Here is a 25,773-nt window from a genome sequence, read left to right on the forward strand (position 1 = left end):
CTTACTAAAATTTTGTTTTTTAAAGAAGATACCCCATGAGCAGACTACAAATGCTAACTACTAGCTGTCAGTGAGCTAGACCAGCCCTGGGCTACCAGCCTGTGGTCTCTGGTGTACGAGCTGGGTTTCCTTACGGAGGGTCACAGGGAAGTGAGAGGGACCAACTGTGGAATAACGGTCATCAAAACGGCGCTATGTGCTGCACACTGTGCTGTGACCGCATATCCTAAGCCTCGCGAGGCAGACGCTACTGATCCCATCTTACAGGTAAAGAGGCAGAAACTCAGAGGGGTTAGTGATTTGCTCAAGGTTGCACTGTGGCAGTGGGCTGGGACCGGGGTGGGAGACTCTCAAGCGTATGCTCTTTCTGCCCCACCGAGCAAATGAGGGTGCTAGGTGGGCAGGTATGCATGGGGGGCGGAGTGGGCACCGAGCAAAGGAGAATGGGGACCAGGAGCGCCCAGTACTGCCTGCTGTTGCCCGGCCTGAGGTGCACGGGCCCCGGGTACTCACAGCACTCGGAGAGACCGCAGCCCCTTGAAGGCGTGCACGGGGAGGCACCGCAGCCGGTTGTAGCTCAGGATCCTGCGGAGAAGCACACGGCGTGGTCGGCTCTCCTATCTCAGCTCCCCAGGGGCACCCTGTCCACACTGTGGCCCAGCCCACGCACGTGGTTTATCTTCCCCATTATAATATAGTGAGAAGAAGCATCCCGACAATAACGGGAAGAGAAACATCTCCCATCACTGGCTTCATTTCCCCACTTTCCTCCCATGTTCTCTAGCAGGCTGGGTCCCTAACCAGCTTTGCCATCATCTCCCTCTATCGTCAAATGGGGAGTGCTCACAACATGCAGAGATAATGCGAAATAAATGGATCTGAACAAAATAGAATTGTGTAGGGAAATCCTCCACTGGGAAAGAAATTTGCAAAGCACAGAGGCACTCCAAAGAGGACTTTCTTCAGGAGTAATTAGGCGCCAGTTGCTCTCTAACTGCCCAGGAAGTGGAGTCCAGAGCTACTTTATTTTCCTCCTGACGATTATGGTCTGCCCTGTGCGGGGGCAGCCACAGCTGTGAGGATCATTAGAGCAGAGGACCTAGGCCTGGGGGTCAGGAGGAAAGGATGGCACAGGCTACTTCATGCCAGCACCTCAGTGTACTCACAGGGTGGAGAGGTGAGACATGTTACTGAAGGTGTAATTGGTCAGCACGCTAATGCTGTTGTTGCTCAGGTCACTAGGAAAAATAAAACAAAAGGGTCACAGTTTACTGTTAAGTGTATCCGAAGGGGGTCATTCCCAATGTTCACACATGCCATCCATCCACCCATCCATTCACCCATCATCCATCCATCCATCATCCATCCATCATCCATCTATCCATCACCCATCCATCATCCATCCATCCAACATCCATCCATCCATCCATCATCCATCCAACATCCATCCATCCATCCATCCATCATCCATCCAACATCCATCCATCATCCATCCATCCATCCATCCATCCATCCATCCATCCATCACCCATCCATCATCCATCCATCCATCATCCATCCATCCATCCATCCATCATCCATCCAACATCCATCCATCCATCCATCCATCATCCATCCAACATCCATCCATCATCCATCCATCCATCCATCCATCCATCCATCCATCACCCATCCATCATCCATCCATCCATCATCCATCCATCCATCCATCCATCATCCATCCAACATCCATCCATCCATCCATCCATCCATCCATCCATCATCCATCCATCTTCCTTCCTTCCTTCCCTCCCTCCCTCCCTCCCTCCCTCCCTCCCTCCCTCCTTCCTTCCTTCCTTCCCCCATCCTTTCATCAGCCATCCATCCACCCATATATCCATCTACCCACCTATGCATCTACCCACTCATTCATCCAAAGTTCATTTATTCATTCAATATTCATTCAAGCAATCATTCATTCACTCATCTATTCACTTAGCTAGTCAATCACTCCATTACATGTTTATCTATCCATTTCATTCTACCAGCAAAACATAACACATAAGATCATCTCTCCTGATTCCAGTACTTTGCTTTCCTGATCGGTTTTTACTTTCACTGTCCCTCTACCCTCCCTCTCTTCTGGCATTCATTTATGCCTCTTATCAGATTCTCTCTTAGGGGGACTCAGGTAGGTGAGGCTGTAGTCCTCTGCCAGCTACAACCTCCAGCTTCTCCGCAGGAGTAAATATTCAGAGCAGTGCTTTTCAACACTAGCTGCACATTAGAATCACGTTGGGAGATTTTCATCCTCTGAGGCCTGGTCTAGGGTGGGCTTCAGCATCAGCATTAAAAAAAAAAAAAAATCCAAACCAACTACTCAGGTGATTATTGTATTCGGCTGAAGTTGCAAACTACTGCTTTGGTTGTCACTGCTAGGGGAAGGGAGCTACTGGCATCTAGTAGGCAGAGGCCAGGGATGCTGCTAAACATCCCACAATGTCCAGGACTGCTCCCACAACCAAGAATTTTCTGGCCCCTCATATCTATAGTGCCGAGGTTGAGAGAGTGTCATCTAGAGGCTGGTTTCGGGCTTATCAGGGCAGCCAGGTTGAGTAAGTGCAGGTGGCTTTCTTCTCCCTTTCTTCAGGGGCCCCCACTTTCCCAAGTGGGGCACTGGTTGATTCTGAAAGAATGAAGGCTCTTTTTCCCCTTGTGGATGGTCTCCCACCCCCTAAACAGACAGGCATCTTTCAATGACCACTGGCCGAGGAATTATTTGGCGCCCTCCTGGGTCCACCTCCTTGACAGGCAGGGGAGCTGTTGAGGAACAAATCTCAGACCGCCCAGCTTCCTGAGTCCTGCCTACGCCCAGCAGCCCTGCCCCTCCTTTGGGGGTTTTCCTGTGTCTTGGCCTACTTGGAGTTGGGGAGCAGCTACCACCTGAGGGAACCTCAATTTGAACCATCTACTTAGAACATTTTCTGGGAAACTAAAGGAGGAAGGAGAAATGCCCATTTATGCTTTTGGCAATCATAAGAGCAGCCATACCTGCAAGAAGCTGGAGACTGAAGGGTCTCAGGAATTTAACTGGGGCCCTGGAAGGTCAGAGGCTCACCCACCTCCCCCCAAGCCGAGGGGAAAAGTGATATGGAAGGTCGGTGATGCCAGGCGCTGGGGTTCTCACTGGGTAAGGTGGCAGGCACACCGGGCCGACCCGTTTCTCCCAGCTGCCTCTCCCTGCCCCATGCAGGGAGAAAAGGGCAGAAATGCTGAAAGCCTGCAACGCTGTCCTCCCTCCCTCTCCATATCGGTTTCCCGCGCTCCCCCAGGAGAGAAAATGAAATGTCCCACCCGAAGCCCAGCTCCTTACATGAGTGTCAGGTGTCGGAGGGCGGACAGCTCCCTGGGCACGGCCGTTAAGTGGTTTCCTTCCAGGTACCTGGAAAAGAGCTGCAGAATGAATCCAGGCAGACAGGACGCACACGGGCGTGTTTTCAGAGACGCCTTCCCTGGCTTTCCAGACTAGGTTGGGTCCCCGGCTTACTCTCATAGCTCCTTTCTCCCCTTTATAGCACACACTACTTTTGTCATTTAATATTTATTTGTGAGATTATTCAACTAATGACATTTTCCTCCATTGGACTGCTAAGCCCCACGATGGCAGGACTCTCGTCTAAAACTGTCTAGTGTTGACTCTCCCCAAGACCATGTACAGAGCAGCACACAGTAGGTGGTCAATACACATGTGCTGAATAAAGGCACCCACTTTGTACCCAGCCCTCACAATACCCTTATGTGACAGGGATTCACAGTTGAGGAAACAGAAGTTCAGAGATGTTAAAACACTTGCCCAAGGTCACACAGCCAGCAAGTGGCTGACTGCACTCTGACCACAGTTCCACCTGGCCTCTACTCAGCATCCTCATCTGAGACAGGGAGGCTTAGGGCCCTGGAGGATGAGCACCAAGGACAGATACTTCCGGAGGCTCAGGGCCCCTGTGCCAGCTCCCCTGCCCCCCCCCCACCCCCCCGGTTCTCATCAGTGCTATGCTGGTGATCAGATCAGCCTCTTTTCCTGCTTAAAATCCTTCCCTGGCTTCCACTGCTTGCGAGAGAAGGAGTACCCATCTCTCTCTCTCCCCTCGCCCCACACCTATCAAGAGAATATATTTATGTAAAGGAATCGACTCATGCCACTGGGGGGCTGGAAAGTCTGCAATCTGTAAGGCAGGCCACCAAACTGGAAGCTCAGGCAGGACTTCTGCGTTACAACGTTGAGGCAGAATTCCTTCTTCTCTAGGAAACCTCAGCTTTTTGTTCTTAAGGCCTTCAACTGATTACAGGAGGCCCCCCCTCCACATTATCGCAGGTACTCTCCTTTACGTAAAAGGCCAGCTGACTGTAGATGTTATTGAATCTACGAAATACCTTCACGGTAACATCCAGCTGGTGTTTGCCCAAACACTGGGCACCACAGCCTGGCTGAATTGACGCAAAGTTAACCATCCCAGTCCCTGTCTCCCTTTCTGGTTCTTTTTACGGCAAACTCTGGACCTCTGGCTCCAACTGCACTGAGCTTACTCCTCCCCAGACGCCCCACGCTCCCCTGGGGGGACAGGTGTCTGCACATGTGAGTCTCTCGTCTCCCTCCTTGTCTATTCCCTCCCACAGACGCTTAGATCTCAGCTCAAGTATCACTTCCCGATATCATCTCCCACACCCACCGGCAACACGACAGGTTCCCAAAGCTTTCGGTACATTTTCTTCACAGCGTTTAACCCCCATGGTGACTTCTCTCGTGTGATTCCATGATTAATGGGGCAGAACTGATTCTGTGTTGCTCGCCACACAGCCCGTACACTAGCTGGCAAAGCACATGCTCAGGAAACTTTATCCATATGATGAAAAACCCCAAAAGCCCCAGGTGGGGCTGCGTCGGGCGCTGGGAGGGAGCAGCTTTGAGTGCAGGTCCCTGGAGACCTGGCATCCGCAGCTCAGAAGACAACCAATCAAAAGATTTCACTTCAGAAATGCAGATGTGGTTGTGTGGGGAAACTTCTCTTTGTAGGAAGCCCTTTGTGACAACTCTGGACTCCAAAGTTGTCTGCAGCCCGCAGCCCAGGCCCCGGAGGGACGCTTTCGGAAGACTGCACTCTTGCCCCGCCAGCCTTAGAACCACCAGAGCATTTCCAGTGGGTTAACCTTCATGTTGACCTGCATTTAAATGCTCTGTTTCAGCCCCAGAACTAGCACGGGAGGATACACCTGCCTTGCATGAAAATCCATACAGGTCTCTGTGAATGGATGTTTCCTGGTCCTGTTTTGAGCTTTGCGGTGCTGACTCGTGCCCCCTGCCACCTCCCCCCCGCCAAAAAAACACAACAAAAAAAACACCCCACGAAACTCTAGGACCTGCTCAATGGTGAATGACAGAGGGTAGCCACCTTCCAGGAGCTTCCACTCCATGCCAGGATTTCCACCACAGCCTGCGGTGACCATGCAGGAGCAGCTCAGGAGTCAGGCAGCACAGGCTCACATAGCTAATAGCTGTGTGACCTTGGGCAAGTTACTTAACCTCTCTGAGCTTGTTTCCTCATCTATAAAATGGGGCTTATAATAATCACCACCTTAAAGTGATCAAGAAAATTAAATAAGAGTGTCTGTGAAAAGCTTTTGGAGCAGTGCCTGGCACACTAGTGTTCAATACATTTTGACTGTCTACATATATATCGATACACACACATAACTCCATCCAATAATACATATGATTACTGAAAGACAGATAACCATCCCCTTGCTGCCTATTCTCTATTATCTTCTGGAGTAATATTTCTAAAATGAGAATCAGATCATGTCCTTTTGCTGCTTAAAATTCTTCCTGGGCTCCCTCATTCTCCTGGGATAAAGAGCCGTATCCCTTCTCCGGTTTTCAGCACACAACACCCTCTTTCCCATTCTATTTGCTCCACCTCACGGCCTTCTCGTTCTTGACTTTAAGATCCTACCGCCTTGCAGTCTTCACAAAACATGTTCTTTCTACTCCTTTCCCTCCTTTCCTTTCCTGGGACATGCTATTCTACTCCCTGTCTGAAATGCCCAGTTTACTGGTTAGCTTTCGTAGAGTCCGTCTCCCGTATTCCAAGTTTCTGACATCAGGGGTCTTATCTGTCCCCGTGGCTGCTGCACAGCTCCCATGACAGCATCTGGCACAATAAGCTCAATAAACACTTGATGGAGTGAAGGGGGCTCTCTCAGCTCTCAGTAGCCCCCACAAATGGTCGTGACTGCCCAAGGGCCTAGAAATATCTCTGCGGAAGCCACCTGCTGAGGTCTTCTCCGAGCCTGCGCCAGGCCTCCTGTGCTACTATGCCCAGGGCCAGCCTGCTCTCCAAAGATGTGATCACCCCCTCAGGCTGGCTGTAGGCAGTTTCTGTCCCTTTCCCTGGGCCAGAGAAAGGCAAGGATGGGCCATTGCTCTATAAAGTCTCTGGGGAGCCTGCCCAGTGCTGGGGGGCGGGGGGTGCACAGAAAGCTGGCATTGCACGAGAAGGTCCAGCTGTCAGGATGGACCCAGACAGAACCACTGACAGGTACCTACAGCATCCTGGCAGGGGTGCTGGATTTGCCTTCTCCCTGCTTAAATACAGGCGGCAGGTTCCAAGGAGACCTGTGGCTACCTTCTGCAAATCCCCAATAAGGCAGTGGCCGAGAAGGCAGGCCACTGGGCAGAGCACATAGGGATCTGGGCCTCTGCTAAGAGGAGGGAACAGTTTAGTGGCTAAGGGGTGGCCTTGGGGTCAGTCAGACCTGGGCTCGAGTTTAGGCTCTGCTGCTTCTTGGCAAGATGATCTTAAGAAATCATTCAACCTTTCTGAGCCTCAGTTATCTCATCTGCAAAATGGGAGTAAAAACAACTGTCTTATAGGGTTGTTGGATGAAATGAGAGCACACGAGAAAAAAAATCCAGCATAGCCCCTGGCACACAGTAAATGCTCTATAAATGGTTAATTGTGGGGGATTTCATGTAGACAAGGCATTTTCCCTGCTTTCCTAAAGGCCCTGGGTGGGCAGGATTTCCTGGATCCCTCCCTATTCCAGAGCACACACTGTCACTCATTTGTGCTTGTCACCGACTGCATGGCTCTGCCCCTTGTCTTGCATGTGTGTCCATTGCCCTCATTGGATGTGAGGTGAGGAGAAAGCTTCATCTGAGCTGCCTGCTGTACCCAGACCTCCATTCTCTAAACCCTTGGAGCTACCCAGTGCCAGGCCACGTCCCGCCCTCCCCTTAACCAGTGACTCTTGTCATCTCCTGCCATACTCACTCTCAAAGAGCTGCGTCTCGCCCTGTGTCCTACTGGTTAAGCCCCATCCCTTACAAGTCTGCTATCGGTGCAGAGTGTGTGTGTGTGTGTGTGTGTGTGTGTGTCTGCCTGCAATGCCAGCCAGCTTCCCATGACGTCCTCAGACCCCATATCCCAATAGAAACCCCTTCTTCCAACAGCTGTTCCTGGGGCGACATATGCCGTACTTCCCTTCCCCTCTCCTTGGGATATCGGTGGTACGACAACAAAATCTAAGGTCAGGGTCCTCAGACCAAAATCAGTATCAAAACGGCCTGGTTATTAACCAAGCGTGGCTTGGCAGAGGGGTTGGGGGTGGGGGGTGGGGGAAGCGCTAGATTCTGACTCCCTGTGTAGCCCTCAGGGAGATGTGGGCTTGCGGAGTTGCTTCTAGAACCAGAAGTCCTGATGTTTGTAAGGCCTGACGTTTGCTCCCTTAAATGGGAGCAAACAGATTTTTAGGTTTAAGTTGTCCCAGAATAGCACTCTGAGTCTAGAAGACTCATAGCACAGCAACAGCAGCATTCTGAAGCCGATGAGGCCCTTTGCATGGGGTATTTGTGTCAGTGACCTTGGGGGCTGAGATGTCCCACATCTGCTTCTGCTCTGCACTCAATAAGACTTTGTAGGCGTGCTTTGAAATCAGGAACTTACCGCTGACTTCCGGCGGGCGTCTCTATGTATTCTTTGCCTGCTCGTGTGCAATGACCTGAATGGTTCTCAGTGTCGCCCACGGACCCTTGGTGGTCCCCTAGACTCTTTCAGGGCTCTCTGAGGCTCAGACTATTTTTGTGATTAGATTAAATCATTGTTTTCTTTTTGCACTGTGTAACATTTCTGACACCCCCGTATGAATCAAGGCAGTGGCACAAAATGGTATCAGTGGTTACTACATTCTCCACCTCCATGCATTTGTAGGACAGAAAAAAAAAGAAAGAAAAAGCCAGTTTCACTTAAGAATGCCCTTGATGATGCAGTAAAAAATGGTTAATTGCATTAAATCTCAACCCTTGAGCACACATCTTTTTAATGCTCTCTGTGATGAAATGCGAAGTGTGTACAAAGCACCCGGATGGCACATGAAGTACATTGGTTGTCGTGAGGAAGAGCACCTATGTTACAAGCTGACCTAGCCTTTCTCCCCCCATCAAACACCATTTTTACTTAAAAGAATGGCTAGCAAACAAGTTATTCCGAGACAAATATTTAGTAGACAATTTCTCAAAAATGAACAGAGTGAGCCTGTCACTTCAAGGGAAACTACTGACAGTATTTGTTGGCGATGATAAAATTTGAGCTTTCAAGTGAAAATTACAATTTTAGAAAGCTTGTAACTGCCACATTGAGCTTGACAGTGTCCCTTCACTTAAAGGCTTTGCTGATGAGATCGGTGGTGATAGGAATGGCTGCGGCATTTTCGGTCTTATATGATGCAACGTGTCAGCATCGGGAAGGCCTGCATAATTCTGTGAATCCGTATTTTCCAAATGACCACTGAGTGCTGTTATAAGACCACACAGGGGGAAAATTCCATTCAGAGTGCAAGGCAGACCAGGGGATTTTCACGTCATTGAGCATGGTTTCGAGTTCCACGCTGCAATTGGCGTTTAAGAAACGATCACAGTGTGGTTTGGTGTATCATCAAAGAAGAACAGCGACAATTATTTGAAAAGGCTATTAAAATTCTTTCTTTCCTAACTACATGTCTGTGTGAAGCCAGATTTTCTACTTAGACTTAACCCAAAACAACATGTCACACAAAGAAATGAATGAGTGCTAAAGCAAATATGAAAACCGAGCTGTCTATTACGTTTGTAAAAATATAATGTCACTCTTTTCAATTCAACTTCTTTTGGTTTGTTTCTCATAAAAGAATGCTTTTTATATAAATATGTAATGGGTATATTATTAATATTGTGAATTCTAAACGAATTCATAAACTCGTATTTAAAAACTACCTCAGTTGCAGTTTCCAATATGGTTAACGTCAATAGATAGAACCCATGTCAACAAAAGTTCTTTGAGTCCATGATGCTTTGGACAAACGTAAAGGGGTCTGGAGACCCCACAGTCTCAGAACTTCTGGGATAATGGCCACGAGCACGGGATCTGGGGTCAGACTAAACTGTTTTCTCATCCTGACTGGGCTGCTTCCCAAAGGGGAGACTTTTTACTTCCCTGGCAGCAGCTCATCGTGACACAGCGGGCACGTGGTGCTACAGCCCTACTTTAACGACAACACGCAGGGACTAAATGAGCAGATGCGAGGGAAGCAGCTCTTAGCTTGGCCTGTCTCCCCCAAGGAGAGAGACCAGAGGAGACAGAGAAGGGCGGAGGGATGCAGGAATATCACTTCCCACTGGGACGACACCGCCCTGCTCTCTCTTGCTTGCAACAGGCTCTCTCACACCCTGCCCTTTGGAGAAATGTCATGTAACTTTGTTTCTTCTTCTCAGTGAATTAAACTTAATTTTGCTTTGTAAGCTGGCAGCTCTGCCTGAGATAACTAATGGTGCCTGAGGGAGCTGGGAAGTCAGCGATGGAGGCTCAGCGATGCCCCTGAACCACAGGCCTCCAAGCCCGTTTCCTGGGGGCCTGCCAGCTTTCACTTCTCTGGCATCTGTTTTCCTGCTCTCCGCCCTCACTTCTCCCCTCCAGGAGATGGTTTGGGGACAGAGGTGAGTGCTGCTCTCCTTGGTGAGCTTTGCAAACGACGTCTGGCTGAGGGAAGCGCCATCATTTCCAGAGCAGGAAATCGGGTCTCCTCCCAAAGCTCTTAAGTTTACTTTATAATTACAGCCAATTATCTTTGTTATTTCAATCTCTGTTTCATGAGCTTTGGGGAACAGTATCCACGGGCCTGTTTTTATGGCATTTTCTTCTCTTTGACATGTGTCACTTGGCACTCAATTAACCCAAGAAGGAGGCAAGTACCTGGGTCATTTTCTGCAGCCCCCCCACCCACGGCACAGCCCGGCGGAGGAAAGGGCCTGGAGCTCACTGTGTGAGGGGCGTTTGCTCACACAGATCTCCAAGGGCACAGCCTCAGCCCCAGCCCAGGGCCGACACAGACTTTTTAGTGACTGTTAAGGCCTCCGTTCCTTCTTTTGGGCCCCCAGCCCTGGTGACAACTTCCCTGGGTGTCAGGAGATGCCAGGAACCACAACACACACCCAGGAACCTATCTGCTATTCCAAGATAATGGCACACTCAGGGTCCGCCCCAGGAGGCAAGGGCAGAGCCCGTCAGAGAAACCCACCCAAGGAGGCATCTGGGTTGAATTCTGTTGCTTGGGTCTGAGGGCACAGGCTAAGCTGGTCTGAAGGAGGGGCTGTGCCTGGGGCCTGGGGAGAAAGTGCAAGCTTGAGGCGTGGGTGGTGGTGGTGGTGGTGGTGGTGTGTGTGTCTCCTGCTTGGGCACGCTGGGTTTCGTCAGTCCCTCTCCTGGCTCTGCCTGCTCCTGACGCTGGCCTTTGCTCAAGCAGTGACTTGCACGTGCAGCAGCCCTCCCGCCCTTCTCGCCCTGCGCTCCTGCCTTCAGCCTGCAGCTCTGGCTTCATCTCCCCAGAGCAGCTTCCTCTGGGCATCACATCGAAGTCAAACCTCTGCCACATCACAGCATCCGTGCCTCTTTTGTGCAGCACTTTTCATGGCTGTCAGCTCACAGGAGCCTCTGAGACGATGGAGCAAATGTCCGACTTCCCAAGAAACCGTGACCCCACGACAGGAGGGGCCATGCCCGTTTTGCTCACCACTGTCTCCCCAGTGTTAGCAGAGTACCTGACACACGAGGCACCCCACCAGTATGTGCTGAATGAAGGTAGGAGGAAGGAAGGAATGCAAGAGCGAGCACAGCTTGTGTGGGCTGTGAGAGTGTGTGATGCTGACTGGCTGCTGCTGGTACACACCAGAGAAAATGCCCTGCCCGTGGGACTGCTGGGCTCTCCAGGGGCAGAAATCAGGTTTTCTTCACAATATTAAGGGCCCCACAGGAAGAGAACAACATGTCTTTCATTTAACGGGGAGTTTCTGGGGCAGAAACAACCCCTGGGGAGTTAGTGTCAGGAGCTTGGGCTGTGGAATAAGAAGGCTCCTGGATGGACAGTGAACTGGATTCAGGACTCAGATCTCATCTGTGAAATGGGTTGTTTGAAGGTGGCATAGGGTCATCTCCGTGGGGTGCTTGGTAAGCCATAGTGCCTGCCGAATGGTGTTTGGACGATTATTCTGTGCTGTGTCTGGTGTCAGACTGAGAGGTTGTTGGGGAATCTAAAAGGGCAGAGTACAGAGCAGGTGCTTGGCGGGGGGGATACAGAAAAGCAGACAGTAACCCTCCCACTTGTATTCTGGAGGATCAGGGACTTGTCACCTGCCAGGCAGAGGCACAGGGAGGAGTCCTTCCTGTCCCAAGTCCAAGCTGCTGCTGTCCCCAGGCCAGGCCAAGGCTCTGCTGCCGTCTCACTGGGATCTGTTCAAGTGGGGCTCCCCCAGGTAGCCTTGGAGTAACATGTGACGGATGCAGGTGGGGCGGGTTCCAGGGTGTCCAGGGGGTACTTACAGCTCGGTCACGTCCTTGGGAATGCCCTTGGGGAGGGTGCGGAGCCCCTTGTTGCTGCATCGCACCACCGTCTCCACGCAGGTGCACTGCTCCGGGCAGCGTGGGCCCAGGTGGCAGCTGCTGTCATCGTTGCCTGTGGAGAGCCCCAGAGTCAGCAGGGTGGGTGACGGACGCCTACAGAGGGGACGGGTGCGCAAGGCCAGGGTGGGACCACGCTGTCTTCAGTATAGGGAAGCCCTCGGCTGCAGGCCAGACCAGGATGAGGGAGCCTACTGGTCTCATCCATGGTTGGAGGGGAAAGACTACATTACCTGCCTGGTTGGGGAGTAGGGCTGCCCATCTGCTACCACACTTAACATAAAACGAAGACTCTAAAGTCCTGATGGACCGAGTGTTACGTAGGAAAGCGGTCACTGTTAGCCCACTCAGGAATGAACCCAACGGACTAAAGGAGCGGCTGGGGCACAGGGCTGAGCCCTGTCCGTTCCCTCCCTCGGTCTCCTCCTTTTCTTCCCTTCTTCCACCACACAAACCCTGTGTGGTGGCTGCATCCCCAGCCCCCACTGTACCTTAACTCAGTTAATCTAGAAACCAGTTAACCTGTCTCTAGATAACCTAAAGCTGACCAAGTAAAAACTGTGCTGGCTTGCAATTATGCAAACAAATTATACCCTCTGGTATCCTGACAGCCAATGCCTTGGCTCTCCAGGTGTTCATATGCCCTAGCCAGTGACAGGAATCTCCAGGAGCTCATCTGGAAGTGTGCTTCTCATTCACACACACTGAGCCTCATGATGCCAGCAGGAAAACTGAGGCCCAGGGCGTCCATGTACAGTTGTGCAGGTTGTGTACTGCACAAGGGTTTTGTATCATCTCATGGGCACCAGTCTCACTGTGGACATGGTGGGTGTGAGAGTATTTGGTTCAACAGTGCTCTAAAGTGTCCGGTTTTAACAAAATCGGTATATTATGACAAACTTGAGACTGATGGAAGCAAAACGTGTTGAGAAAGAGGCACCTTTTCCTAATTTGCACAGAGGAGCCACATGGTCTAGCAGCAGACCTGCAGAGCCCTTTCCAGCTCTAGCTGCATGCCTGAGGGCAGAGTAGAGTCAGCTCTCAGGGGGCCCTGAGCTTCAGCAGCTGCTGGGCCTCTCCTCTCTTGCCCTCCCGGGTACTGCCCCCTGCCCTGCACACAGCTTTCTCACCTTCACAGGTGAAGTCCTGGATGGCCACGTCCTGGATGGGAATCTCTTTGAGGAAGAACGGCTTCTGGCATCGGGGGTTTCCGCTGACGATTCGCCTCTTCCTCAGCCACTTGCCGAGCCAGGCCAAGTGGCAGTTGCAGTTGAAGGGGTTGGACAGGAGGTTTCTGGGGGGAAAGAAGGGCCCTCTCTGAGCGGTAACCTTCCACTGTGGGAGCCGGCCCTGTGGGTCCTGTTCTGCAGCCCTAGGGCCCAGCTCTCTAGGCAGAGCTGCTCTGGGTCCAGCAAGAGGAGGCAGGAGGTCTGGGGAAGGGAATGCAGACTTTCTCCTAAAATCCAGAGGCAGTCTTTGCGAGTGTGTCATCCCAGACCGCCTCCGATGGACGTGACCCTGCTCTGCTGCCATGACCTCCCCTGTTTGCTGAGCTCCAGCTGCGACAACTGCCTTCAGTTCCTCATCAGAGATTGTCTCCCATTTAGAGCCTTCACGTGCAGTTCCTCCTGCCTGGGATGGATCTCTCTACTCTTTGCCTGGCTGGCTTCTCCCCGCATCCGTCAGTCCTCAGCTTACGTGACCCCCTCGGCAAAGAAGCTTTGCCCGAGCCACTCATCTAAAGGGAAATGAAAAGGTCCACCCTGTCCCTTTCTTTTCCCTCATTTGCCTTCACTTCTTCCATAGCACCCCTCAGAGCTCGTCACGACTGTCCAGTGTTTGCCACCCTCACTGCACTTTCTGTGCCCCGAGGGGAGGCACCAGGTCTGTGTGTCTGCCTCTGTGTCTCCTGGCACTAGTGTGATGCCAGCGCAGGCTCTCCTCACACAGCTGTTGGATGCAATGACTGGGGTGATGGAGGGATGAAGGGATGATAGCAGCTATCACGCTCTGAGTGTTTCCTAGACGACTGGAAAGGAGAAGCACTCTGTAAATCCACTCTCACTCAGCTTGTCACAACAACCCTAGGAAGGAGGTAACACTATTCTCGTTTCACAAATGAAGAAAGTAAAGCTTAGGGGAGTTGCAGAGAGGGCCATATGGCCCTCGAGTGGCGAAGATATGACATGATAATGAGGAGCTTGGGAGTCACACACTCCTGGGCTTGAGTCCTGGCTCTGACACCCAGTAGCTGTGCAAAGTTGGGCATGCTGCATTCCGAGTCAAAGCTGCTTCCCTTAACACTTTGTGACCCTACCCCTCTCCGCATCTGTCGTATCTTTGCATTCCCAGCACGGAGGCACCTAGGAGCGGCAATAAGTGGGCTTGAATGAACCATCCCACTGGTGCTGGTTCCCAACCCATCGCCCCCCATCTCAATATCACTCATTCATTCAGTTGATTCACTTATTCAACAATTAATTAATGGCTATCTACTTAGTGCCAGGCACAGATCTAGACACTGAGGATATATAGCAGTTAACAAAACAGTTGCATACGAGGAGCCTTTTTCTCGTGTCTTTTAAAGAGTCTTTGGGGAAGAGAAGAGAGAGAGGATGAATTAGCCACTGAGGGTAAGAGAGCCACATGGCAAAACGATGCACAAACATAAAAGCTAACATGGACGTTGAGTACTTTCTATATCTCAGGCCCCTGCTGTGTGTTTTACAAATAATAGCAGAATCAATCCTCGTAATAACCCTAGGAGGTAAATTATGTAGAAGGGACAATTAAAGCCCAGAGAGATGAAGTAATTTTTCCAAGGTCACACAACTAATGAGAGGTAAAGCCAGGATTTGAACCCAGGAAATTTGGCTGTAGCACCCAACGTTTTAACTGTTATTCTAAACAGCCTCCTTTACCAATACAGTGAATTACCTGGGAGCACTCATGTAGGTGTCCAGAAAGCTATTCGGTTGGTGCAAAAGTAATTGCAGTTTAAAAGGTTAAATTGCAAAAACTGCAATTACTTTTGCACCAACCTATAGATTTGAACTCTAGTTTTGATAAGCAGCCAGTGACATCACTTAAAAACCCCTGTTGGGGTGGCGGGTTAGCCCCGTTGGTTGGAGCGTGGTGCTAGTAGTACCAAGGTTGCTGGTTCGATCCCCGCATGGGCCACTGTGAGCTGCGTCCTCCTTAGAAAAAACAAAACAGAACCCTGTTGCTTCATGACACTGGCCTGCTTAAAACCTTGAGTGGCTTCCTGATGTGCTTTGGATGGGGACCACAGTGGCCCACGGCAGTCCTGCAACCTGGCCTCACACCATGCCCTCTCTCACTCATGCAGCGACCATGCTGGGCTTTGCTCAACCCTGTGCATCTGCTTTGCTCCCGCCCACCACAGGGCCTTTGCACGAGCGCTTCCCCCAGGAGAAAATGCGCTTCTCACTTTTTTGAACAGGCTAACTCCTGCTTATCTTCCAGAACACAGCTCCCGTGTTCCTCAACAAGGCCCACGCTGGGTTTTCATATCCCTGTGGGCCTCCTTTTGTGATTCACTATGCTGTGAGCTCCAGGAAGGACCACGCTTGTGTATCCTCAGCACATAGGTGGTGCCTGGCATGTGGAGGGAGCCTGACAAATGTTTATTAAGTGTATAGATGGGTGTTGACCTTGACCAAAAAGGGCAAGGAGGTAGGAGGGGAGAGGTCTGCAGGGGGGGAGCCCAGAGTGAATGTGCAGTGGACCCAGGAGGACTTACATGGTAGACAGGGACACGAGTGTGGTGAAGGCTCCAGGGGTGATGGTGGTGATGCGATTGTCATAGAGGGACAGCAGTCGCACTGAACTCAGGCCAGCAAAGGAATCGTTGCTCACACAGCTGACCAGGTTACTCCTCAGCATCCTGCAGGGAGAGGGGTGGAGATGAGAGAGCACAGGCAGCAGCCTTTCCTTCCCACAGCGGTGCCACAGAGTGTGTGTGTGTGTGTGTGTGTGTGTGTGCGTGTGTGTGTGTTGAGGGTTGCTTAGCATGCTAAGCTCTTTCCTCTCAAGGGCTGAGAAATGTGGGAAACGTCTGAGGCCACTATGGCCCCAGGAGAGAGGGATTCCGCAGGCCAGGCCCGCACCCGGCCCGCCAGCCTTCACACTCCCTCCCTGATGACCTGCCCTCCATCTCCCTCTGCCCTGGCCCAGGCCCCGGGCACTCACAGGGTCTTGAGGCCACTGAGGCCACGAAACATGCGCCCATGCACGGTCTCCAGCTGGTTCCCTGTCAGCATCAGCTCCTGCACGCCCGCGGCGCCGTCGAAGGCGCCCTCTCTCACCTCCTTGATCTTATTGTTACTCAGGTTTCTAGAAGAAGGGACAGAATGGGTCAGGACAGACGCAGAGAAGGGACCACCGGCCCTGCAGCCAGCTGGGGACCCTCCAGGGCACCCCTGGAAGACTGGATGTTGGGGAGCGCGGTTTGGAACTCCCTGTCGTTTGGTCGACAGCACTTGTAACTCAGGGGAGCAGGGACCCCCATCCACACAGCGGGGGCTACCTTTGTGAAGCAGACTGTGAGGGTTTGAAGTCTTTTCAGGGTCAGCATCGTTTCCATGCTCTGGGGACTAGTGGATTTAAAATAGTGATTCTCAAGTTTACTTTCTCTTTTCAACAGATACTCTCGCTAAGCAGTGAATCTCAAGAATTCTTGAGGGCATGAGAAAAATATAAGATAGGCTCCCCCCGGGGGGGGGTGGGGGGGGGTGAGACATTTGCAGAACTCGCTCTCTCACCAGTTGAGATCCCTGAATGTAAATGGATGCCTTCTAGCCACCACACTTCGAGCACTTGTTATGTACTAGATACCACGTGAGGGGTTTGGCCAACAGAGTCACAACAAATCCTCAAAACAAGGCCTACCAGATGGCTCTTATTTTTTATCATCATCTCTTTTCATGGAGGAGGTGACGGAGGTTCAGAGAGTTTAAGTAACTTGCCCACAGTCACAAAGCTGATAGAACTTGGATTTGAGGCCAGCTTTCGGGTACATGAAAAGTCCTTCAGTGAACTGCCTATTCCTGAGTTACTGTTCCTGTGGTGACGTGATATACCGGCTTCCTCAGATGCCTGCTTTGCGGAATTCTGGGTCTGGTGCTTCCCTAACATGGACGTGGTCCTATCACTGAGAGCAGGCTCTTCCCTCCGATGCCAGTTGCCACGTGGCAGGCCTCACAGGACGTCTGAATGGTAAGCAGAGCCTGCAGCACTGTGGAGATCCTTCCCGGGCTCTCCATGGGCCACCCCAATGTCCAGGCCTGAAAGGCATCCCAGGTGGGACGGGCGGAGCAGGAAGTGATGGCGCTGACACCAGCTGAGGGAGGAATCCAGCCTCCCAAGCCAACAGCTGGTCAGAGCCACGCCCAGGAACCGACCCTGTTCTGTGAACAAGAAGACCCACATGCGGGTGGAGACAGAGCTGCTAAGGGGCTGAGCACCCTGAGGCCGGCAGAGCTGAGGGCACGCTGGAGATGGACCGGCGGCCCACAGTGCCGCTGGGCATGCTGCTGCAGGTACAGAGCACCTCGCCGAGGCCCGGGCACTGTGGCCTCTCTCACACGCCCTCCTCCCAAAGCTCTGGGCGGCCCCACAGCAAAGTCTCGGGCTGAAGCCTCCCTTAGTGACAGACTCGGAGCAAGTGGTGGAAATGGGCACCCAAGGGCTCCATGCGGGCTGCCTACCCCCCTCCCAAGTAAGTGCTGGGCCTGACGGTGCGGCAGTGCCCCCAGCGGTGGGCAGGTGTGGGGGAGAAACGCTACGCTTCAGTCCCACTCTAGCGTCACCGGCCCCTCTACACTCCTTGTCATAACCTCGTCCCCCAGCCCCTTCCGTCCTGCCGTCCTGCCAAGGCAACAGGCACAAACCTCCTCAGAACCCCTCCCCCAAGATCAGAGAAAGTCGGGAGACAAACACTGGATTTCTGCTCCCTGCCTGGCTCTCCTGAAATTCAGCCGGTTTTCTTACAAATCCTGGTAGTCCTGGTCTGCGATAACCCGGGAATGAAGGTCGTGTACAGGGGAGACTGCAAATTACCCCCGAACTAGACATGGGAGGAGAGAGAGGCTCGCCCTGCAGCTATAACTCATCCAAATGCTGGAGGAGGAGGATTTTGCTCCAGGGAGCTAGGCTTCTTGGGGAATTAAAGTAGCTGGGCCGAGCCATGAAGGTGAGTTACAGCACCCATCAAGGGGGAGGGATCCCATCTCCTGACATCTGTTTCTTTAAATGAGCAAAATTAACATCACATTACTATAAGGTTTGTGAATTGGATTTCCTTGGGCTGGGAGAATGGAAAACATAAGGAGACTACAAAAGGGGGATAGAATTTTCCAGAAGACCAGGCTGCTGTTCTCTCTCCATCCATCAAAGTACTGCTCAAAATTGCAGGCAGCCGGGGCTGGAGCAAGAGAGAGAGCAGCTTGGGGCAAGCACTCTAGACAAATGGAGCGCGTCAGGCCTCTGCAGAACCGCCTGAAGGAACCCTGCTTCAAACTCTGACTCTGATGAGGATGGGGGTCTCACGCCCCAGAGGACACAGCCTCAGGAGCTCCCACCCTAGGCCCAGGCTGGTTTAGAGGCATGAGAGCAGGACCAACCTCGCGCTGGGCCCCGCTGCCTCTGTAAGCTGCTGGGTGAACCTTTCAGACTTTGTTCTCCTTCTGCCCAAGAAACATCGAGGACCCTGGAGGCTTGGGATTCATATGGCACCTCTGCAAAGTCTGAGCCTGAGGCGGAAGCTGTGCCTCTTCTAGGTCCATCTCTCTCCAGCTTTGCAGGACAGCATATAAACTCTGTCTGGCAACAGGAAAGGATCTGTAGTTCTGTTTAAAGCCCAGCCCCAGACGGAAAGGCAGTAGGGAGAGAGAGCTAAGGGTTTTTTCTGGAAACCGAGGATACGGGGTCATGACTGAGCAAGCACTACGGCTCAGTGTCAGTCGGGGAGGTCCTGTCATCCTCACGAACCGCTCTCTCCCCTTGAGGTGGGAATCCTATTTCAAACTGGGGTTGTAAGCGCAAATGTCCCCAAGGTCCAGGCAGGCAACTTAAGGCTGGCAGCAAGACTGGGGACACGGCCGTGACTAGGAAAACACACCCCGTGTAAGCACACGGCAGCTCAACTCACTGCAGCTGTGGGAATGTGGGTCCAGTTCTGCCAGAACTTCTGATTTTCTGAGATGCCAGAAATCCAGATTTTGTTTTTTTCCTGTGCAAACTCCTGAGTTTTAAAAGTGGGCATCTGGGGACCGGCCTGGTGGCTCAGGTGGTTGGAGCACCATGCTCCTAACGCCGAGGATGCTGGTTCCATTCCCAAATGGGCCAGTGAGCTACACCCTCTACAGCTAAGATTGTGAACAACAGCTCTCCCTGGAGCTGGGCTGCCGTGAGCACCCGGAGGTCGGCGTGAGCTGCCATGAGCTGCTGCCGTGAGCTGCCATGTGCTGCTGCCGTGAGCTGCCATGAGCTGCTGCCGTGAGCTGCCATGTGCTGCCGCGGGCTACCTTGTGCTGCCACGAGTGGCCGGCAGCCAGCGTGAACGGCGGGCGAGAGCTGCCGTGAGTTGCTGTGAGTAGTTGACAGATAACTGGCAACCGACTAGTGACCGACTGCCTCATCCGGGGGGAGTGCAAGGCTCATAATACCAGCATGGGCCAGGGAGCTGTGTCTTACACAAGTGGACTGAGAAACAACGGCTTGGACAGGAGTGGGGGGAGGAGGCGGAAGAAAGGGGAAAAAAAGTGGGCAATTAACTCTTATTAAAAACACAACCATAGCCAACAATTCCACCCACGTGGGGGGCTGCCATTTTCCAGCCTCTGGTTGAGATTCTCCTCCACAGAAGTGACCTGCAAGTCCCCTGAGAGAGGCCTCGACTGTGCTCTGAATGTGATGTCATTTGAAAAGTGGCCTTGGCTGACCACAGTCCTAATAATCCTCGTGGGTAACAGTTCGCACTTCTCCTGCACCCTTTAGCCCACGTGATACTCAGGGAGATCTCGTTATTCTGACCTGACAGGTAAGGGCGCAGAGGTTCAGCATGGCTCGCAAGGGCACGCGGAGTCTAAACCCCTGGCTCTGTGTTCACTCTCCCTGGCCCACAGGCCCTGTCAGGGTCCATCAAGAGTGTAACCTTAGGACCCTGGCCCCACAGCTCTTGAGGAAGCTCAGCACACTCAGGCACAGGCACAGCTGGCTTTAACGACGCTGATGGGCAGAAAGCCAGCCGACCCACCACCTCTATGGGGTGTACGGGTGGTCCCAGCGCATAAGCATTCTTTACTTAACAAAAGGAGTTGCCATCAAGTTATTTTATGTGAGTGGCTGCAGCTGGTGGCTGTTGGGACTGGATTTGCCCCATCGGGTCACCTGGTTGGTCGGCTGGCATTGTTTATATGGATTTATGCACACGTGTGCATGCACACACATACTGACTGCCATTGTATGGTGCGTGCATTGCCCCGCTCACCAGCCCTGTCACCACTCCTGGCTCCTGGACTGCTTGTTGATTTTTGATCTTGGACAAGGTACTTAACTTTCTGTGTTTCAGCTTCCTCATTGGTAAATGAAGTAATCTCCAAGCTCTTTTGTTTTTCTTGGTGAGGGTTAAAAGAATGAACATCAGTGCTGTGTGGCACGGAGTAAGGCGTTTGAATAGAGTGTTAGTGGCTAGCTCCTGATACGGTTTGCTGTTCTTTACTACTATTGCTACTTTATTGTGGCCTTGCACCCAGCCCCTTGCACATGTGTGCACAACCGGGGCTCTGGACAGCATCTGAGTCTGCAACTCCTGTTGTAAATATATGACCAGTAACCCTGGGTCACTCAACTCAGATGTCCTCTGTCTTCCTGCACCTTCTCGCCCCAGTCCCAGGGCCACAGGCCATGTCTTCCGTCTTATCTCTTCATTCCTACTTCTGATCTTCACCATAACTGCCAATCGGTAACCACACGATGGCCACGGGGATACGAAAGTCAATTTGGGGAATGTAATCAATAATGTTGTAAAGATGTAGGGTATCCGATGGACACTTGTCTCATTAGGGAGACCACCTCAGGGATGATGTAGATGCCTGATCACTGCACTGTACACCTGAAGCTGAAGCTGAACAATAATGAATGTCAACTATAATTTTATATATATATAGTTACAAGTAGCGGAGTACAGCATTACGAATAGAGACAGTGGAAATGTAATGACTGTATGCGATGTCAGAGAGGTCGTAGATTGGGGGAGGGGGGTTATCACTTTGTGAGGGGTATAAATGATAAATGTCTAATTATTACAGTGTTTTGTACACATGAAACTAATAAAAAGAAAGAAAAAATGCTAAAGAAATAGTAAGGGGGGTAACTTACAAGGAAGGTGGATTTATTTGTTATGCAAATAATGGGATTAAGGCTCAGACAGGCTAAGGACATTCCCAGGGTTACACAGCAGGGAAGGGGCAGGCCTGTCTGTTCTTTCCTCACATCTGGGTTTTTTTGGCTGCTCTGGAGAAGTGGGAACATTTGGCAGTTGTGACCTACATTCCAGCAGGGGAAATACTGGGATGAGCTGAGTGGCACCTGCTGAGTGACACTCTTTTGTTGGGAACTGGGCTTACATTTTGCCACAGTCCCCACCACTCCCTTTTGTCGCTTGGGTGCTGAGGCCACTTATCGTGTATTCGCACTATTATTTTCCTTGGCGTACAAAAATAGTCCTGTCAAAGTGGAACAGTGAAAGATAGACTCAAAGTGCTTGAGTTTCACCTAAAATGGGAGCATCCATGTTTCTTTATGGAAGCGAAGACTACCTGATCCAGTTACTACGCAAATATGCACTTGACCAGCGTTACTTATTTTAATACTTTTATGTAAGTTTCTGTCTTGAAGTTAAAAAAAAAAAAGGGTGCATTTCACTGGGTTGAATTAAAAAGGACTCTCTCCTGGCTGGAGACAAGTGATATTTGTGCTGGGTCCCTAAAGCTACAGGGGACCACACAGACAGCCACGACCCTCATCAGGACCCACGTGTGCCCCGCTGTCAGCTGTCCCTTCAGAGTGCTCTCCGCAGCTCCCAATTACAGAGCAGTCACTGCGGGCAGGGAGGGAGGGAGGAAGGCTGAACAGCACTAATGGAATCCAGATGCTGCACAGAGCTGGAGAAGCACTCTCTCCTCGCATGGAGGGGACAGATGGGTGGGAGAGTGCAGAACAAGATAAAAACAGTAATTGCAGTCAATTCTCATTATTCTCTGTAGTTGTGTGTTACCAAGTCACCAGGAGGATGAGTTAGGGAATGCTGGACCACTGCTCCTAGGGGAAATGAAGGGTTAGGTTCCTGTGAGCCTCTGGTCAGTGCGGAACCTTGTCTGACGTGTGTTTCTGTAGGAAGGAAGACCCCTTACTTGCCGTACGTTGCTGATTTATTTACACTGCACTCACAGCCGGCGGCACTACAATTTGTGCCTGAACGAAGCCATGTAACACGCGTGTTTTCTCCACAAGACACATCACGGCCTTGTTGTGTTTACGATCACTAGGCAGCCCTTCAGCATTGTTTTGTGCCATTTTAAACAGTGAAATCGCCAACAAATGGCACAGACATACAAAAAAAAAAAGTGACACTAAATATACTGTGAAAAGACACTTGTTTACAGTATGAGAGCGGAAACAAGAAAGCGTGGCCTTGTTCGATTTCGGCGGGCGACATGCATGTGAGGAGACTCAACGCTTTGCTGCTCTGACCGTGTTTATGAAGGACCATGGAAGCACCACGAGAATTGATTTTGAGATTACACGTAATGTTTAGCGAGGATGCAAATTAGCAATTAGGATCTGTGCGTCGTGAGGCTGGACCATATTTCTTTTGTCCCGGGGGCAGACCCGAATTCTAAGGCTGGGAGACGTGGAGCAGGGGTGGGGGTGGGGAGAGGGGTCAAGGAGATGGGAATGCGATGGTAAAGAGCCCCTCGTCTGGGCTGGTGCTTCTGCTGGGGTTACCAGGGAGGGGAGCGGAGGGGAAACAACCCTGACCTCACACTGTGCTTACAGAGGACCCGAACCTGAATGCCAGCTCTCATGTGTATTGGCTGTGTGTTCTTAGAGAAGTGCCAGAATCTCTCTGAGCTCTGCAGGCTTCCTCATGTGCACAGAGGGGATGTGAGGCCACCATCAAGCAGGTGAAATGTGCAAGGACTAAAGGAGACGAAGCACAGGATGCAGGGACACAGCTGCTGGCCCAGCATAAATACGCTAATAACATCGTTCCTGTTATGTTTATGATTTGGCCCGAAGTCCTGGGCAGGCACCGGGGTGTGACAGAGGCAGCCCTGGCAGTGGAAAGGCCAGCATAAAAGCACGTGGGCCCTTTGCCCAAACACAGACTCTGGTCACGCCTAGAGAGTGCAAAGCAGCTGGCATTTCCTCTCCAAGGTGCCTCACTGAGGCCGAGGCCTTTAGAGGCCATTTAAAAACAAACCTTTAAACTGTCACCTTATAAAAATCACTAAGCGACATGCACCCTAGACCCCATGTCCCATTCTTGGTCCTTTCCTGAGTCCTCCCCACCACCCTTTGGGGTCGACAGTGGGTGTGGGATGGGGACTGGGGTGAGCGGAGGCGATGGCATGGAACCCCGCTCTGCACACCACCTGGAAATGTGCAAACAATGCCGCTTCAATGTGGTCTGTGCCCACGGCCATGCCTTCGTGTCCTGCTTCCCGACACATGCCCATAGCAGGGGTCAGGGGGAGACTGAGGGAGACACCCACGCCCCGGCATTCCGCCTAGTCCCCCGAGGGCCCGAGCCGACTTACATCTTCCGTAGGTTGGGCAACTTCTTGAAGATACCAGTGGCCTCTAGAACAGATATCTCGTTGTCGTTCAGTCGCCTACATGGGAAGCAAGCAGATGAGGTCGGTACCTCTTTTGCTGCCCTCCACCGGGCGCCCCCCCTCCGGGACCCCCATGGCTTCGGCTGACTTGCCGCCTGGACCTCACACTCAGCCAAGATCAACAGACCCATGGAAAACTTCAGGGTCTGCCCCATCAGCCTGGGCTGGGGTGGGGTGGAGGGAAGCAGGGAGAGGAAGAGTGAGGGGAGGAAAGGAGAGGCCAGGCTCCTCCTCCTGGAGGAAGCCCCTGGGACGAGGTGTGCTGGACTTTCTGAGTACTCAGCACCGAATCAACTGTGAGTGATATGCGTTCATTTTGTAGAGGCCCACTGACAACTTAAACCCCCCAGGGAGGTTTCCCCACATTCTCCCAATGCTCCAAGCCTCTCAGCTCCTTTATGACCACTTCCCTCTGCTGGGGGCGGCTAAGGGACTCCGTGCCCAACATTCACACATGCTCGGGACAGCAGGAGAGCCATGTGTGAAAGAGCCTTGCCGTGTGCTACTGTGACTCGTGAAGGCAGCGAGAATAACAGTGATAAGAATGAGGACCAGCTTCATGTCTCCAGGATTTCCTGGGTTCCAGATTCAAGAAGAATTCTGTGCTTGCATTCTCTTACTTAGTTTTCCCAGACACCCAAGGAAGGAGGATCACTGCCTCCATTTTATAGCTGAGAATCTGACACTCAGATCTGAGAAGCAACTGGCCAAATGTCAGGAAGACGGGAGAAGACAGGCGTCGGACCAGGTCCATCAGCTTCCGTGTGTTCTCACCCCCACCAGGCTGTAACTTTTTAGCTCTTCCCTTTCCGGATAAACCAACACCCCCCTTTCGTAGCGTGGATAGTTGGAGGCTCAGATACAGCTAATCATCCTAGTTGCTTTCTCGCTTTAAGACAATTACTTATTTAATATCCATCTTTCCAGTTACACTGTACACTCATAAGGGCCAGGAGGGACTGTGTGGTTTGTTCACTGTGGAAGCTGGTGGGCCTAGCACAGTGCCTGGCTCACAGTAGGTGTTCAGAATGAATGAACTGTCTTTAGGTGCGAGCAAGCTGTCCCCAGGGTGTGCCTGCTGTCTGCCCTCAGCCCAGGACATAGAGGACAGCCAAGGGGAGCCCATGTGACTGAGCCAGGAGGGGGCCACCTCCCGGAGACCCTGCTTGGGCTGGCTCAGGGTGACTGAGGGTGTGTGTGGCGGGGAGCACGTTCACGCCTGGGCAGCACTTACAGGTCGGTGACGTATTCGGGGAGGTGGCTTGGGATGCGGGCCAGCTTCTGGTTGGAGCAGTCCACAATGGTGCCCTCACAGCGACACTTGTCGGGGCACACGAGGTCCATGAAGCAGTCGCTGCTGAACCTGGTGCGGTAATCCTCTGAGCCTGGGCGGGGTCAAAGAAGGGCGTCAGTGTCACCGGGGTTTCCAGTACCAGGCAAGGCTGTGGGCAGTGGGGGTCCAGGGACACAGGGACAGGCACAGCATTGCCCCTTGGCCACATTGCTGGTGCCCCCCGAGCCCCTCACTTTCCTTCTGGTCTTTGTCACTCAACACTCCCGGTGCTCTCAGAGACCAGGCCCCAGCTCTGCAGGCTCGTATGCTTTTGTGGGTCACGGACCTTTTTAAGAAGCTGATGAAAGTCAGAGAAATGCTCCTAGAAGGCACCTGTATACAGAATCGGCCTGTAATTCAGGGGGCTACTTCGTCCATGGTGCCCATGGTCATGACAATCCAAATGACACATTCTGATGGGGCTTTGAGGGGGGCTATGCCAGGGGTGGGAAGGAGGTAAGGGAGGGGGTCACAAGCTTAGCTGTCCTCGGGGCCTAAGTAGGTAACGAAGCGATAAAGGAGGCCCAGCACATGACGCGCCATGACCAGACACCTG

At 52.1% G+C, this 25,773-nt stretch overlaps 1 protein-coding gene across 1 annotated transcript in view; it reads right to left on the reverse strand.

Annotated features, from left to right (window-relative positions):
* The window catches only part of SLIT3 (slit guidance ligand 3), a 553,294-nt gene that overhangs the window by 50,012 nt on the left and 477,509 nt on the right, over window positions 1-25,773 (reverse strand). Inside the window, exons 15-23 of the mRNA XM_019740962.3 lie at window positions 25,119-25,269; window positions 23,807-23,881; window positions 16,173-16,316; window positions 15,724-15,867; window positions 13,091-13,254; window positions 11,883-12,015; window positions 3,353-3,421; window positions 1,167-1,238; window positions 514-585 (exon numbers count right to left, since the gene is read on the reverse strand). Of these exons, the coding sequence (XP_019596521.3) occupies window positions 514-585; window positions 1,167-1,238; window positions 3,353-3,421; window positions 11,883-12,015; window positions 13,091-13,254; window positions 15,724-15,867; window positions 16,173-16,316; window positions 23,807-23,881; window positions 25,119-25,269 (1,024 nt within the window). The remainder of the gene's footprint in view (window positions 1-513; window positions 586-1,166; window positions 1,239-3,352; window positions 3,422-11,882; window positions 12,016-13,090; window positions 13,255-15,723; window positions 15,868-16,172; window positions 16,317-23,806; window positions 23,882-25,118; window positions 25,270-25,773) is intronic.

Source organism: Rhinolophus sinicus, chromosome 5 (genome assembly GCF_057876585.1).
Source record: "Rhinolophus sinicus isolate RSI-liver-muscle chromosome 5, RSI-T2T, whole genome shotgun sequence".
In the NCBI taxonomy this organism is placed as follows: Eukaryota; Metazoa; Chordata; class Mammalia; order Chiroptera; family Rhinolophidae; genus Rhinolophus; species Rhinolophus sinicus.